We start from the raw sequence: 16450 nt of genomic DNA on the forward strand, positions 1-16450 counted from the left end.
TGGCTGTTTTAGAAACTTTCTATGCTATGGTGTGTTTCGGCACACTATTTCATGCAGTTTTCAGCTGTTTATAGCAGTTTTTGGGAAATGTCATTTTTTGACATTTTCGCCATACTATAGCCTTGCTTTTTTCTTTTCGGTCATTTTTTCAACATGCCATATTCTGGCTTTTTTAGCAATTTTTGCAACTTTCTATGCTATGGCGTGTCTCGGCATCCTATTTCATGCAGTTTTCAGCTGTTTTTAGCAGTTTTTGGGAAATGTCATTTTTTGACATTTTCGCCATACTATAGCCTTGCTTTTTTCTTTTCGGTCATTTTTTCAACATGCCATATTATGGCTTTTTTAGCAATTTTTGCAACTTTCTATGCTATGGCATGTTTCGGCACGCTGTTTAATGCTGTTTTCAGCTGTTTTTCGCAGTTTTTGGGAATTGTAATTTTTTGACACTTTCGCCATACTATAGCCTTGCTTTTTTTTTTTTGGTCATTTTTTCAACATGCCATATTATGGCTTTTTTAGCAATTTTTGCAACTTTCTATGCTATGGCGTGTCTCGGCATCCTATTTAATGCTGGTTTGAGCTGTTTTTAGCAGTTTTTGGGAAGTGTCATTTTTTGACATTTTCGCCATACTATAGCCTTGCTTTTTTATTTTCTTCATTTTTTCAACATGCCATATTATGGCTTTTTTAGCAATTTTTGCAACTTTCTATTCTATGGCGTGCTTCGGCACGCTGTTTAATGCTGTTTTGAGCTGTTTTTAGCAGTTTTTGGAAAATGTCATTTTTTGACATTTTCGCCATACTATAGCCTTGCTTTTTTTTTGGGTCATTTTTTCAACATGCAGTATTATGGCTTTTTTTTAGCAATTTTTGCAACTTTCTATGCTATGGTGTGTTTCGGCACGCTATTTAATGTGGTTTTTACTGTTATATTTTGACATTTTTAGACATACTATACTAATTTAGAATTGAGAAAACGATCAACAATTCTAACCTAAAGTATGTCGAAAACTGTCAAGATATGACTTGTCCAGCAACCTGTTTCTTTTTTGCCTTGATTTTGTCTTTTATTAGCCACATACCAGATTCTCAAAATGATGAAAAGACGAACTCACAGGGATGGTAGAAAAAGGTTAAAACTGCTGGAGGCAGGCTTTATTCAAAGACAGAAACATCAAAAGCATAAATCAAAAGCAACAAGTACATTTTTTTTTTCACGAGAGTTGCATAAACCTTCTTACACAAGATCTAAGCACTCGAAGACAATATCATGAAAAGCCCCCAAAAGCACACTCAGTGATCTGTTGTTCCTCTTTAGCTGGAGATCCTCGTCATCATCGCTGTCTCCACTGTCCCTCTGTCCCTCTGTCCTCATTGGCTGGTCTTGGGGTGTCAAAGAAAACAATTGTGGAATGGTGGAAACTCTTAAGCAGCAGTTTCTGGTGAATGTCATTTTTTGACATTTTCGCCATACTATAGCCTTGCTTTTTTTTTTTTTAGTCATCTTTTCAACATGCCAAATTATGTCTGTTTTAGTAATTTTTGCAACTTTCTATGCTATGGCGTGCTTCGGCGCGCTGTTTAATGCTGTTTTGAGCTGTTTTTAGCTGTTTTTGGAAAATGTCATTTTTTGACATTTTCGCCATACTATAGCCTTGCTTTTTTTTTTTTGGTCATTTTTTCAACATGCCATATTATGGCTTTTTTTAGCAATTTTTGCAACTTTCTATGCTGTGGCATGTCTCGGCACGCTATTTCATGCAGTTTTCAGCTGTTTTTAGCTGTTTTTGGGAAATGTCATTTTTTGACATTTTCGCCATACTATAGCCTTGCTTTTTTTTTTTTTGGTCATTTTTTCAACATGCCATATTATGGCTTTTTTAGCAATTTTTGCAGCTTTCGATGCTATGGCGTGTCTCGGCACGCTATTTTTTGCAGTTTTCAGCTGTTTTTAGCAGTTTTTGGTAAATGTCATTTTTTGACATTTTCGCCATACTATAGCCTTGCTTTTTTATTTTCTTCATTTTTTCAACATGCCATATTATGGCTTTTTTAGCAATTTTTGCAACTTTCTATTCTATGGCGTGCTTCGGCACGCTGTTTAATGCTGTTTTGAGCTGTTTTTAGCAGTTTTTAGAAAATGTAATTTTTTGACGTTTTCGCCATACTATAGCCTTGCTTTTTTTTTTTGGTCATTTTTTCAACATGCCAAATTATGTCTGTTTTAGTAATTTTTGCAACTTTCGATGCTATGGCTTGTTTCGGCACGCTGCTTAATGCTGTTTTGAGCTGTTTTTAGCATTTTTTGGGAAATGTCATTTTTTGACATTTTCGCCATACTATAGCCTTGCTTTTTTTTTTTTGGTCATTTTTTCAACATACCAAATTATGGTGTTTTTGGCTGTTTTAGAAACTTTCTATGCTATGGTGTGTTTCGGCACACTATTTCATGCAGTTTTCAGCTGTTTATAGCAGTTTTTGGGAAATGTCATTTTTTGACATTTTCGCCATACTATAGCCTTGCTTTTTTTTTTGGGTCATCTTTTCAACATGCCATATTATGGCTTTTTTAGCAATTTTTGCAACTTTCTATGCTATGACGTGTCTCGGCACGCTATTTTATGTAGTTTTCAGCTGTTTTTGACAGTTTTTGGGAAATGTCATTTTTTGACATTTTCACCATACTATAGCCTTGCTTTTTTTTTTTTTGGTCATTTTTTCAACATGCCATATTATGATGTTTTTGGCTGTTTTAGGAACTTTCTATGCTATGGCGTGTCTCGGCACACTATTTTTTGCAGTTTTCAGCTGTTTTTAGCAGTTTTTGGGAAGTGTCATTTTTTGACATTTTCGCCATACTATAGCCTTGCTTTTTTTTTTAGTTATTTTTTCAACATGCCATATTATGGCTTTTTTAGCAATTTTTGCAACTTTCTATTCTATGGCGTTTTTCGGCATGCTGTTTAATGCTGTTTTGAGCTGTTTTTAGCAGTTTTTGGAAAACGTCATTTTTTGACACTTTCGCCATACTATAGCCTTGCTTTTTTTGGGGTCATCTTTTCAACATGCAGTATTATGGCTTTTTTTAGCAATTTTTGCAACTTTCTATGCTGTGGCATGTCTCGGCACGCTATTTCATGCAGTTTTCAGCTGTTTTTAGCAGTTTTTGGGGAATGTCATTTTTTGACATTTTCGCCATACTATAGCCTTGCTTTTTTTTGGTCCCTTTTTCAACATGCAGTATTATGGCGTATTTAGCTAATTTTGCAACTTGCTATGCTATGGCGTCTCTCGGCATGCTATTTTATGCAGTTTTCAGCTGTTTTTAGCAGTTTTTGGGTAATGTCATTTTTTGACATTTTAAGCCATACTATAGCCTTGCTTTTTATTTTCTTCATTTTTTCAACATGCCATATTATGGCTTTTTTAGCAATTTTTGCAACTTTCTATTCTATGGCGTGCTTCGGCACGCTGTTTAATGCTGTTTTGAGCTGTTTTTAGCAGTTTTTGGAAAATGTAATTTTTTGACGTTTTCGCCATACTATAGCCTTGCTTTTTTTTTTTGGTCATTTTTTCAACATGCCAAATTATGTCTGTTTTAGTAATTTTTGCAACTTTCGATGCTATGGCTTGTTTCGGCACGCTGCTTAATGCTGTTTTGAGCTGTTTTTAGCATTTTTTGGGAAATGTCATTTTTTGACATTTTCGCCATACTATAGCCTTGCTTTTTTTTTTGGTCATTTTTTCAACATACCAAATTATGGTGTTTTTGGCTGTTTTAGAAACTTTCTATGCTATGGTGTGTTTCGGCACACTATTTCATGCAGTTTTCAGCTGTTTATAGCAGTTTTTGGGAAATGTCATTTTTGACATTTTCGCCATACTATAGCCTTGCTTTTTTTTTGGGTCATTTTTTCAACATGCCATATTATGGCTTTTTTAGCAATTTTTGCGACTTTCTATGCTATGGCGTGTCTCGGCACGCTATTTTTCGCAGTTTTCAGCTGTTTTTAGCATTCTGTGGGAAACGTCATTTTTTGACATTTTCGCCATACTATAGCCTTGCTTTTTTTTTTGGGTCATTTTTTCAACATGCCATATTATGGCTTTTTTAGCAATTTTTGCAGCTTTCGATGCTTTGGCGTGTCTCGCACGCTATTTTTGCAGTTTTCAGCTGTTTTTAGCAGTTTTTGGTAAATGTCATTTTTTGACATTTTCGCCATACTATAGCCTTGCTTTTTTTTTTTGGTCATTTTTTCAACATGCCATATTATGGCTTTTTTTAGCAATTTTTGCAACTTTCTATGCTATGGTGTGTCTCGGCATCCTATTTCATGCAGTTTTCAGCTGTTTTTAGCATTTTTTGGGAAATGTCATTTTTTGACATTTTCGCCATACTATAGCCTTGCTTTCTTTTTGGGTCATCTTTTCAACATGTCATATTATGGCTTTTTTAGCAATTTTTGCAACTTTCTATGCTATGGCGTGTTTCGGCACGCTATTTAATGCTGTTTTCAGCTGTTTTTAGCAGTTTTTGGGAAATGTCATTTTTTGACATTTTCGCCATACTATAGCCTTGCTTTTTTTTTTTGGTCATTTTTTCAACATGCCATATTATGGCTTTTTTAGCAATTTTTGCAACTTCCTATACTATGGCGTGTTTCGGCACGCTATTTAATGCTGTTTTCAGCTGTTTTTAGCAGTTTTTGGGAAATGTCATTTTTTGACATTTTCGCCATACTATAGCCTTGCTTTTTTTTTTTTGGTCATTTTTTCAACATGCCATATTATGGCTTTTTTAGCAATTTTTGCAACTTTCTATGCTATGGCATGTCTCGGCATCCTATTTCATGCAGTTTTCAGCTGTTTTTAGCAGTTTTTGGGAAATGTCATTTTTTGACATTTTCGCCATACTATAGCCTTGCTTTTTTTTTTTGGTCATTTTTTCAACATGCCATATTTTGGCTTTTTTAGCAATTTTTGCAACTTTCTATTCTATGGCGTGCTTGATGGCACGCTATTTAATGCTGTTTTCAGCTGTTTTAGCAGTTTTGGGAAATGTCATTTTTTGACATTTTCGCCATACTATAGCCTTGCTTTTTTTTTTTTGGTCATTTTTTCAACATGTCATATTATGGTGTTTTTGGCTGTTTTAGGAACTTTCTATGCTATGGCGTGTCTCGGCACACTATTTTTTGCAGTTTTCAGCTGTTTTTAGCATTTTTTGGGAAATGTCATTTTTTGACATTTTCGCCATACTATAGCCTTGCTTTTTTTTTTTTGGTTATTTTTTCAACATGCCATATTATGGCTTTTTTAGCAATTTTTGCAACTTCCTATACTATGGCGTGTTTCGGCACGCTATTTAATGCTGGTTTGAGCTGTTTTTAGCAGTTTTTGGGAAGTGTCATTTTTTGACATTTTCGCCATACTATAGCCTTGCTTTTTTTTTTTTGGTCATTTTTTCAACATGTCATATTATGGCTTTTTTAGCAATTTTTGCAACTTTCTATGCTATGGCTTGTTTCGGCATGCTGTTTAATGCTGTTTTGAGCTGTTTTTAGCAGTTTTTGGAAAACGTCATTTTTTGACATTTTCGCCATACTATAGCCTTGCTTTTTTTTTTGGGTCATCTTTTCAACATGCCATATTATGGCTTTTTTAGCAATTTTTGCAACTTTCTATGCTATGGCGTGTCTCGGCATCCTATTTCATGCAGTTTTCAGCTGTTTTTGGCAGTTTTTGGGAAATGTCATTTTTTGACATTTTCGCCATACTATAGCCTTGCTTTTTTTTTTTGGTCATTTTTTCAACATGTCATATTATGGTGTTTTTGGCTGTTTTAGGAACTTTCTATGCTATGGCGTGTCTCGGCACACTATTTTTCGCAGTTTTCAGCTGTTTTTAGCATTCTGTGGGAAACGTCATTTTTTGACACTTTCGCCATACTATAGCCTTGCTTTTTTTTTTAGTTATTTTTTCAACATGCCATATTATGGCTTTTTAGCAATTTTTGCAACTTTCTATTCTATGGCGTTTTTCGGCATGCTGTTTAATGCTGTTTTGAGCTGTTTTTAGCAGTTTTTGGAAAACGTCATTTTTTGACATTTTCGCCATACTATAGCCTTGCTTTTTTTTTGGTCATTTTTCAACATGCCATATTATGGCTTTTTTAGCAATTTTTGCAACTTTCTATGCTATGGTGTGTCTCGGCATCCTATTTCATGCAGTTTTCAGCTGTTTTAGCATTTTTTGGAAATGTCATTTTTGACATTTTCGCCATACTATTGCCTTTCTTTTTTTTTTTTTGGTCATTTTTTCAACATGCCATATTATGGCTTTTTTAGCAATTTTTGCAACTTTCTATGCTATGGCGTGTTTTTCGGCATCCTTTTTAATGCTGTTTTCAGCTGTTTTTAGCAGTTTTTGGGAAATGTCATTTTTTGACATTTTCGCCATACTATAGCCTTGCTTTTTTTTTTTTGGTCATTTTTTCAACATGCCATATTATGGCTTTTTTAGCAATTTTTGCAACTTTCTATGCTATGGCATGTCCCGGCATCCTATTTCATGCAGTTTTCAGCTGTTTTTAGCAGTTTTTGGGAAATGTCATTTTTTGACATTTTCGCCATACTATAGCCTTGCTTTTTTTTTTTGGTCATTTTTTCAACATGCCATATTTTGGCTTTTTTAGCAATTTTTGCAACTTTCTATTCTATGGCGTGCTTCGGTACGCTATTTAATGCTGTTTTCAGCTGTTTTTAGCAGTTTTTGGGAAATGTCATTTTTTGACATTTTCGCCATACTATAGCCTTGCTTTTTTTTTTTGGTTATTTTTTCAACATGTCATATTTTGGTGTTTTTTGCTGTTTTAGGAACTTTCTATGCTATGGCATGTCTCGGCACACTATTTTTTGCAGTTTTCAGCTGTTTTTAGCAGTTTTTGGGAAATGTCATTTTTTGACATTTTTGCCATACTATAGCCTTGCTTTTTTTTTTGGTTATTTTTTCAACATGCCATATTATGGCTTTTTCAGCAATTTTTGCAACTTCCTATACTATGGCGTGTTTTGGCACGCTATTTAATGCTGGTTTGAGCTGTTTTTAGCAGTTTTTGGGAAGTGTCATTTTTTGACATTTTCGCCATACTATAGCCTTGCTTTTTTTTTTGGTCATTTTTTCAACATGCAGTATTATGGCTTTTTTAGCAATTTTTGCAACTTTCTATTCTATGGCGTTTTTCAGCATGCTGTTTAATGCTGTTTTGAGCTGTTTTTAGCAGTTTTTGGAAAACGTCATTTTTTGACATTTTCGCCATACTATAGCCTTGCTTTTTTTTTTGGGTCATCTTTTCAACATGCCATATTATGGCTTTTTTTAGCAATTTTTGCAACTTTCTATGCTATGGCATGTCCCGGCATCCTATTTCATGCAGTTTTGAGCTGTTTTTAGCAGTTTTTGGGAAATGTCATTTTTTGACATTTTCGCCATACTATAGCCTTGCTTTTTTTTTTTTAGTCATTTTTTCAACGTGCCATATTATGGTGTTTTGGGCTGTTTTAGGAACTTTCTATGCTATTGCGTGTCTCGGCACACTATTTTTTGCAGTTTTCAGCTGTTTTTAGCAGTTTTTGGGAAATGTCATTTTTTGACATTTTTGCCATACTATAGCCTTGCTTTTTTTTTTAGTTATTTTTTCAACATGCCATATTATGGCTTTTTTAGCAATTTTTGCAACTTTCTATTCTATGGCGTTTTTCGGCATGCTGTTTAATGCTGTTTTGAGCTGTTTTTAGCAGTTTTTGGAAAACGTCATTTTTTGACACTTTCGCCATACTATAGCCTTGCTTTTTTTTTTGGTCATCTTTTCAACATGCCATATTATGGCTTTTTTAGCAATTTTTGCAACTTCCTATACTATGGCGTGTTTCGGCACGCTATTTAATGCTGTTTTCAGCTGTTTTTAGCAGTTTTTGGGAAATGTCATTTTTTGACATTTTCGCCATACTATAGCCTTGCTTTTTTTTTTTGGTCATTTTTTCAACATGCCATATTATGGCTTTTTTAGCAATTTTTGCAACTTTCTATTCTATGGCGTTTTTCGGCATGCTGTTTAATGCTGTTTTGAGCTGTTTTTAGCAGTTTTTGGAAAACGTCATTTTTTGACACTTTCGCCATACTATAGCCTTGCTTTTTTCTTTTTGGTCATTTTTTCAACATGCCATATTATGGTGTTTTGGGCTGTTTTAGGAACTTTCTATGCTATGGCATGTCCCAACATCCTATTTCATGCAGTTTTCAGCTGTTTTTAGCAGTTTTTGGAAAATGTCATTTTTTGACATTTTCGCCATACTATAGCCTTGCTTTTTTTTTTTTTGGTCATTTTTTCAACATGCCAAATTATGTCTGTTTTAGTAATTTTTGCAACTTTGTATGCTATGGCTTGTTTCGGCACGCTGTTTAATGCTGTTTTGAGCTGTGTTTAGTATTTTTTGGTAAATGTCATTTTTTGTCATTTTCGCCATACTATAGCCTTGCTTTTTTTTTTTTGGTCATTTTTTCAACATGCCATATTATGATGTTTTTGGCTGTTTTAGGAACTTTCTATGCTATGGCATGTCTCGGCACACTATTTTTTGCAGTTTTCAGCTGTTTTTAGCAGTTTTTGGAAAATGTCATTTTTTGGCAATTTCGCCATACTATAGCCTTGCTTTTTTTTTTGGTCATTTTTTCAACATGCCATATTATGGCTTTTTTAGCAATTTTTGCAACTTCCTATACTATGGCGTGTTTCGGCACGCTATTTAATGCTGTTTTGAGCTGTTTTTAGCAGTTTTTGGGAAATGTCATTTTTTGACATTTTCGCCATACTATAGCCTTGCTTTTTTTTTTGGTCATTTTTTCAACATGCCATATTATGGCTTTTTTTAGCAATTTTTGCAACTTTCTATGCTATGGCATGTCTTGGCATCCTATTTCATGCAGTTTTCAGCTGTTTTTAGCATTTTTTGGGAAATGTCATTTTTTGACATTTTCGCCATACTATAGCCTTGCTTTTTTTAGTCATCTTTTCAACATGCCATATTATGGCTTTTTTTAGCAATTTTTGCAACTTCCTATACTATGGCGTGTTTCGGCACGCTATTTAATGCTGGTTTGAGCTGTTTTTAGCAGTTTTTGGGAAGTGTCATTTTTTGACATTTTCGCCATACTATAGGCTTGCTTTTTTTTTTTTAGTCATTTTTTCAACATGCCATATTATGGCTATTTTAGTAATTTTTGCACCTTTCTATGCTATGGCGTGTTTCGGCACGCTGTTTAATGCTGTTTTGAGCTGTTTTTAGCAGTTTTTGGAAAACGTCATTTTTTGACACTTTCGCCATACTATAGCCTTGCTTTTTTTTTTGGGTCATCTTTTCAACATGCCATATTATGGCTTTTTTAGCAATTTTTGCAACTTTCTATGCTATGGCGTGTCTCGGCATCCTATTTCATGCAGTTTTCAGCTGTTTTTAGCAGTTTTTGGGAAATGTCATTTTTTGACATTTTCGCCATACTATAGCCTTGCTTTTTTTTTTTAGTCATTTTTTCAACATGCCAAATTATGGCTATTTTAGTAATTTTTGCACCTTTCTATGCTACGGCGTGTTTCGGCACGCTGTTTAATGCTGTTTTGAGCTGTTTTTAGCAGTTTTTGGAAAATGTAATTTTTTGACATTTTCGCCATACTATAGCCTTGCTTTTTTTTTTTTGGTCATTTTTTCAACATGCCATATTATGGCTTTTTTAGCAATTTTTGCAGCTTTCTATGCTATGGCGTGTCTCAGCACGCACTTTTATGCAGTTTTGAGCTTTTTTTTAGCAGTTTTTGGGAAATGTCATTTCATGACTTGCTTTTTTTCAGTCTTATCCAATTTAGCTATTATTAGGGACCTAAAATCATTAAAAAAGGTGAAATTTTAGAAAGGTCATTTTTAACATTTCTGGTATGCCAAATTTTTGCATTATAAAACAAAATTTGTTTCAAGTGAATTTGTCCCGTACCGTGCAGGTATCCGAGAATCAATAAAGAGTCGCTGCTGCCAATCGCCAAAAACATGGGGATGAGCGGAGAGAACGGGGAGGCCTGGTACCCGCCGGGACACGGAGACGTCTACGCCAGCTTCTCCAACAGCGGCCTGCTGGACAAACTCATCGCTGAGGGGAAGGAGTACATCTTTGTGTCCAACATCGACAACCTGGGCGCCACCGTCGACCTCTTCATCCTAAACCACCTGATGAGCCAGCCGGCCGACAGACGCTGCGAGTTCATCATGGAGGTCACCGACAAAACCAGAGCGGACGTCAAGGTCAGCGCAGGTTTTCACGATGTCGGTGAGATCAGACGTCTTTCTGCTCAGCCTCTCAGTGCTCCCCGTCTCCTCCTCTCTGCAGGGCGGTACGCTGATCCAGTACGAGGATCACCTGAGGCTGCTGGAGATCGCGCAGGTGCCGAAGGCCCACGTGGACGAGTTCAAGTCCGTCACCAAGTTCAAGATCTTCAACACCAACAACCTCTGGATCTCTCTGCCCGCCATCAAGAGGCTGCACGAGAAAAACGCCATGGACCTGGAGATCATCGTCAACCCAAAGGTGACTGACGTTAAAGCTGCTTTTATGAATTTATGTTGCACGAGCCAACAAAAACTCACCTGATGCGGCCGTTTCCGACCTTAACCCCAACTCCCTAAACGTCTCTGCAGACGCTGGACGGCGGTTTGAACGTCATCCAGTTGGAGACGGCCGTGGGCGCTGCAATCAAGAGCTTCGATAACGCCATGGGTGTGAATGTCCCTCGCAGCCGCTTCCTGCCGGTGAAGACGTCGTCCGACCTGCTTCTGGTGATGTCCAACCTGTACAGCCTGGACGCCGGCTCGCTCACCATGAGCAAGAGGAGGGAGTTCCCCACCACGCCGCACGTCAAGCTGGGCAGCTCCTTCACCAAGGTGAGCGCCGACCGGACAACACGAGCAGCGACATTTCAACACCGCCGCGGTTTTTTGTCAGATGTGCTACACTATGATGTCTTTTCATGATTTTTGACAACATACTTTAGTATTTGTTTTTTTCCTGATTTTTGAAGACATACTACACTGTGACGAGGTTTTTACATGATTTCAGGCAACACGCTATATTGAGACGTTTTTACATCATTTCAAGCGACTCATTATACTGTTGTTTTTTATATATTTTAGACGAAATACAATACAACCTTTTTTTTATAATTTTTGACACAATACTAGCCAATTACTTTATTTAATGATTTTTGATGTGTGTACTGTGATTTTTGTTTTTGATGACATAAAATACTGACTTTTTTCGTGATTTCAGGCAACATACTATACTATGACATAATTTGGGCGACATGGTGTACTATGACTTTTTTTTTGATTTTTGACGACAATACTGTGAGGTTTTGTTATTAATTGCGATGGCATAATACTTTGTCTTTTTCATGATTTTGGGCAACACAACACACTACGCTACGATGTTTCTGCAGGATTTTTCACAACATACAATAATAAAGTATTTAAAGGGTTTTTAGGATTTTAGGTCAATTCTAGGAATTAATTTATTAGACTTTAGGACATGAGGGTCTTAGCCAGGACCTCTGTCGGGGGTGCAGGGGATCATTCACTGCCACTTTTTTATGAGCTCTATATTGATGCTGTTTCATGCACTCTGACCCGTTGACCCGTACGTATACTAAAAGTACAAAAACAGTCCCCAGTGTGAATCACTTTACCTTCACTGTGAATGTAAAATGGTTGCGGGGCCAGTTTTGGCCGCGGGCCGTGGGTCGAGCATCACTTTTCTCGGTGCTGCTGCAGTTTGGTGTTAAACAGCTGATCGGAACATTTTGTCTTCCGTGTTGTGGATCAAAAATCTGAGGACGAATTTCTTCATTCTGGTTTTTGCCGTTCAGGTTCAGGAGTTCCTGTCGAGGTTCGAGAACATCCCGGACATGTTGGAGCTGGACCACCTCACTGTGTCCGGAGACGTCACCTTCGGAAAGAACGTCTCTCTGAAGGTGAACATCTCCAGTCGCCTTTCATGCTTTTTATTTTTGACACGCTGACGAATGAGGAAGTTCACAATATGTCGAATCTGTTTTTAGAGACGTTTAGCGTCCATTAATGAGCATTAAAGCTGCAGTTGTTAAAATAACTTTTTCCATATTTGCCGTTAACAAACGGGACATAATCCGTGAAAAAAATAAATCGTACTCCTCTGCCTACTTAATTTTCTCGTAGCGCCTCTGATGGCCGACTGTATGTGAACAAAACCGACCAATCAGACGCAGACGTCATTCATGTCGATCTCTGCGCGCGATCTGCAGCGCTGATCGGATATGAATCAAGATTCTGTCACCGCTTTGCCCGTTTCTCATCTCAAACGTCATCGGACACATAATTTAACACTCGTTCAGCGCTGATGTTATAAAGTGACCTGCAGTCTGCAAACGTTTGTATTTTACAGCTAAACACCGAAATACGTCTCTGCAAACATTCGAACAGAAAAATCCAGCGCAGTGACAGAATCCGACTCCTCTGCTCTGATCGGTTGTTTTTGCTGCGTCACAGTCTGATTTTAGCAAATCAGAGGCAGCAGAAAGAGGAGAAATCTTTTTCTTTGTTTTTACAGACGTCATTTTCCCAGCCGCAGCTTTGAGGCCTGAACACGAGAACGATACAGTAACTCATTTAAACTGCACATCACAACTGTAACCACAGTAAACATGATAAACGATATTTTTGGGATCACTGTCAGCGCGCTCTGAGCCACGACACTAACGGCCAATCACAGGCCTGAATTTGTGCTGAGTCACAACCTACAGAAGATTATTGATGCTCATATTATTGTTATCGCTCTTTTTTTGATCATCGCTTTAACTAAGATATGCGATATATGTTTGCCAGGTAATTACTTTATTTTAGGCTTCACATCTCCCTTTAACCCTTTGAAACCTTTCTTTCAAAAAAAATGGCAAAAAAGGCAAAGAGCAACAAATGAAGTAATGATCCCAAAATTTGAAAAAATAAATAAATAAATTCAATGAAAAGTTAATGAAAATTACTGGGAAAAAAACAAAATGTTGCTAAGAAATAAATCTGCAACAATGTTAAATACATAATTATATATAATCATACATTTCTCACCACGTTGCTCGTAGCCTTTTTTCTCACGTTTTCGAGATAAATCGGCTCAAAGTTTTAAAAGCATGTTTACGGCTCCGGGGTTCAAAGGGTTAAAGCTGCACTGTTTTCAGAACTGTTTGAAATCTATTTTTTCTCCCAAGTATTCAGATCCTTTACTGCAGTAAGAGTACTAATACAACACCATGAAAAGTTTTTGGATTAAAAGAATATAAGTATTATCAGGAAAATGTACTCATAGTATTTTACTTATGATACAATGAGTATATTTTTCTGATAATACTTACATTCTTTAATCCAAAAACATGTTCATGGTGTGGTATTAGTACTTTTACCACAGTTAAGTATCTGAATATTGAATCTGAATACTGCAGTAAAGTATCTGTATGCTTGTACTGCAGTAAAGTATCTGTATAATTGTACTGCAGTAAAGTATTTGTATACCTGTACTGCAGTAAAGTATTTGTATACCTGTACTGCAGTAAAGGATCTGAATACTTGTACTGCAGAAAACTATCTCATACTTGTACTGCAGTAAAGTATCTGTATACTTGTACTGCCATAAAGTATCTGTATGATTGTACTGCAGTAAAGGGTCTGAATACTTGTACTGCAGTAAAGGATCTGAATACTTGTACTGCAGTAAAGGATCTGAATACTTGTACTGCAGTAAAGGATCTGAATACCTTCACTGTGTGTAATAATGAAACGTTTTTACCGTCACCAGGGAACCGTCATCATCATCGCCAATCACGGCGACCGGATCGATATTCCCGCCGGCGCGATGCTGGAGAACAAGATCGTCTCAGGAAACCTGCGGATCCTCGACCACTGAGGCCTTCTGGGAAAAAAAAGACAAACGAAGCCATTTGCACCTTGAAGAGACTGCGATTGTTTTTCTTCACTGATGATGTCACAGTTTGTTTTTGGTTGTTGTCAGTGTAAAGCCAACCTGAAAGGTCAAAGGTCAGCGTCCTCCTGCCGTGATGAAACTTCCTGTTACTGCGGACGATCGCCGCGGCGGTCGTCTGTTTCTGCTGTCAAATAAAGAAGTGCAATATGGGCCAGCTGAATGTCACGTGAAGTTTTTGAGGTTTTTTATTTCATATTTTAAAGGTTTTTGGTGAAAGTTTCTGGTTTCAAAATAAGAGTCTCTATCAAAATGCTGCGATTCAGACAAACTGAAGCCAGCTGGACGATCGGAGTTGGTGATGTGAGGATTATAAATACTGACAATGGCTGACAGTAGTTTCTAAAGCCCTGAAAGATTAAACTATGAAGATTTAAAAAAGGGTTAAATGACCTTAAACGGGATTGGCTGGCATCGGGCGGCCATATTTAGCTGCTTTTTTAAGCATCTCTGGATGTTCAGTCGATTTCTGAAAGAGAAACTTTGACAACTTTCATCATCGGTTCAGTGACGTCAGATCAGCTGCTGAGAGAGCCGGCAAAATTCAAAACGAGCTGTCAACGCATTTTAATTCTTAAAAAAAAGTTGGTAAAATTTCATTCATCAGCAAACATGAAAATGTGTGAAACTTTGAAATAGATCTACTTAAAAAAAACAACCGATTTTTTAAATTAATAAAAAGAAAATTACCTGAAAATTAGTTAAGAAATAAATACGTTTAAAAAAATAGCTACAATTGGAAAAATGCTTACAAATAAAAATTATAACATAATTTTAAATTCTGATACATATATAAATGTTATTTTATTTAGAAATGTTGTTTTTCCCCTTCCTTTATTTTTTCCAAAGCTTTTTTTAAGATCATTTTTAAATCTACTGCTTTTTGCAATATGTTGAGCATTTTTTAACAAAGTTGCTTAATCCCTTTTTTTTTTTTTTTAAGAAATTGCACCAACTTGTTCACAGTTCAAAGGGTTAAACACAACAAGTAACGTCTCTCCAGGTTTTAAGGGTGGAACAACAAACATGAGACAAATATTTTGAAGGTTTGTAAAAAAACTGCAGCGTAAAACAAAGTGCCGGATTTGAGAAAACGTCAAAAGCAAACAAACGAGTGAAACTTTTCTTACAGATCTCCTGAATGAGACGTCTCTTTTTAAGCAGAATATTCAGCAGAGAAAAAATAAAGATAAAAGTTCATATTGTTTTGAAACAAAGACACTCGATTTCTCTCAAAAGAACGACCCAAAATTGATGAGAAATTTGTTTTTGTTTTTTAAAAATTAAAATTATCTGATAATCAGTAAAATATATACATATATATATATATATATATATACATATATATATATATATATATATATATATATTTAGCTCTGTAACATAATTTTAGATATGTAATTATGATAATTATGCTTTATTACCTAACTTTTTTCGTCCCCCCCAAGGCATCTCTCTTTAGCTTTGTTAAAAATCATTTTAAAAATCTAATTTCTTGCAATTTTGTTGCTTAAAGCCTTTTTTCCACATCACATCTCTTCACTGAAACTGCATCTGACAGCAAACGCCGAGCAGAAAAACTCCCAAAAACAGGCTCTGTTTTAAGCTCCATAAACAACAGAGAGAATAATTCAATCTGTCGTTTTAAGTGATGATTTGAGCTTTTTTCACTGCGTGATCAAAAACATTCAAGCAAAACGTTTTTGTGTTTTTAATTCATTTTTTTAAATTTATTTAATTTATTTAAAACTTGGGAAAAACCGGAGCTCCCGGAGTAAACCCAATATGTACGCCACTGCTGCCCGCCACCAAAAACATGAGGCAAGATGGTTCTCTGCCTCTCCGGAGCCGCGCATGAATGAACCTGCGCACCTAAAATAACGGCACGTGAACAGTGGTGGGCCTGAAGGCTGATTTAAAAAAATATATATACAAAAAGATTTACGCTGCTGCTTGAGCCTGAATAAAAACTGCTAAAACAGGCTCAGTTTCCTCTAAACCCGATCTGTCCCTCATCTTTTTCTTCTTCTTCTTCTCTTCCTTCTTTTTGAGGGTTTTTCGTTGGGTGCGGAGAACTCAGAGGGAGGCGAGGGGGACAGGGACAGGGACGGAGGACGCGCAGGACTCTCGCTGCCCAAATCACAATCGACGTCGCTGCGTGTTTGAGCCGTTTCCGGCTCACGCTGGTTTGGGGCTGGTTTGCCCAAATCGCCGCCGGGGTGATCAAGTCTCACATCCGACCTGTTGGAGACGCCCTGAACCAGCAGCCTGACTCTGCTGTACCTTACAGCTAAATCCCCGGGGTGGACTACTGGGCGTATCGGGCGTAAAGCCCCACACC

General features: G+C 36.7%; 1 protein-coding gene across 2 annotated transcripts in view; it reads left to right on the plus strand.

Moving 5' to 3' along the window:
* LOC121938123 (UTP--glucose-1-phosphate uridylyltransferase-like) overlaps positions 1-14266 on the plus strand; it is a 36758-nt gene extending 22492 nt beyond the window's left edge. For both annotated transcript variants that reach the window (XM_088075045.1, XM_088075044.1), the window contains exons 6-10: positions 10055-10352; positions 10438-10635; positions 10746-10988; positions 11969-12073; positions 13927-14266. In XM_088075045.1, the coding sequence (XP_087931171.1) occupies positions 10055-10352; positions 10438-10635; positions 10746-10988; positions 11969-12073; positions 13927-14034 (952 nt within the window). In that variant the 3' untranslated portion in view covers positions 14035-14266. The remainder of the gene's footprint in view (positions 1-10054; positions 10353-10437; positions 10636-10745; positions 10989-11968; positions 12074-13926) is intronic.
* The last annotated feature ends 2184 nt before the right edge of the window (positions 14267-16450 follow it).

This window comes from Plectropomus leopardus, chromosome 3, assembly GCF_026936395.1.
Source record: "Plectropomus leopardus strain MGB_pleo_1.0 chromosome 3, ASM2693639v1, whole genome shotgun sequence".
Classification (NCBI taxonomy): domain Eukaryota; kingdom Metazoa; phylum Chordata; class Actinopteri; order Perciformes; family Serranidae; genus Plectropomus; species Plectropomus leopardus.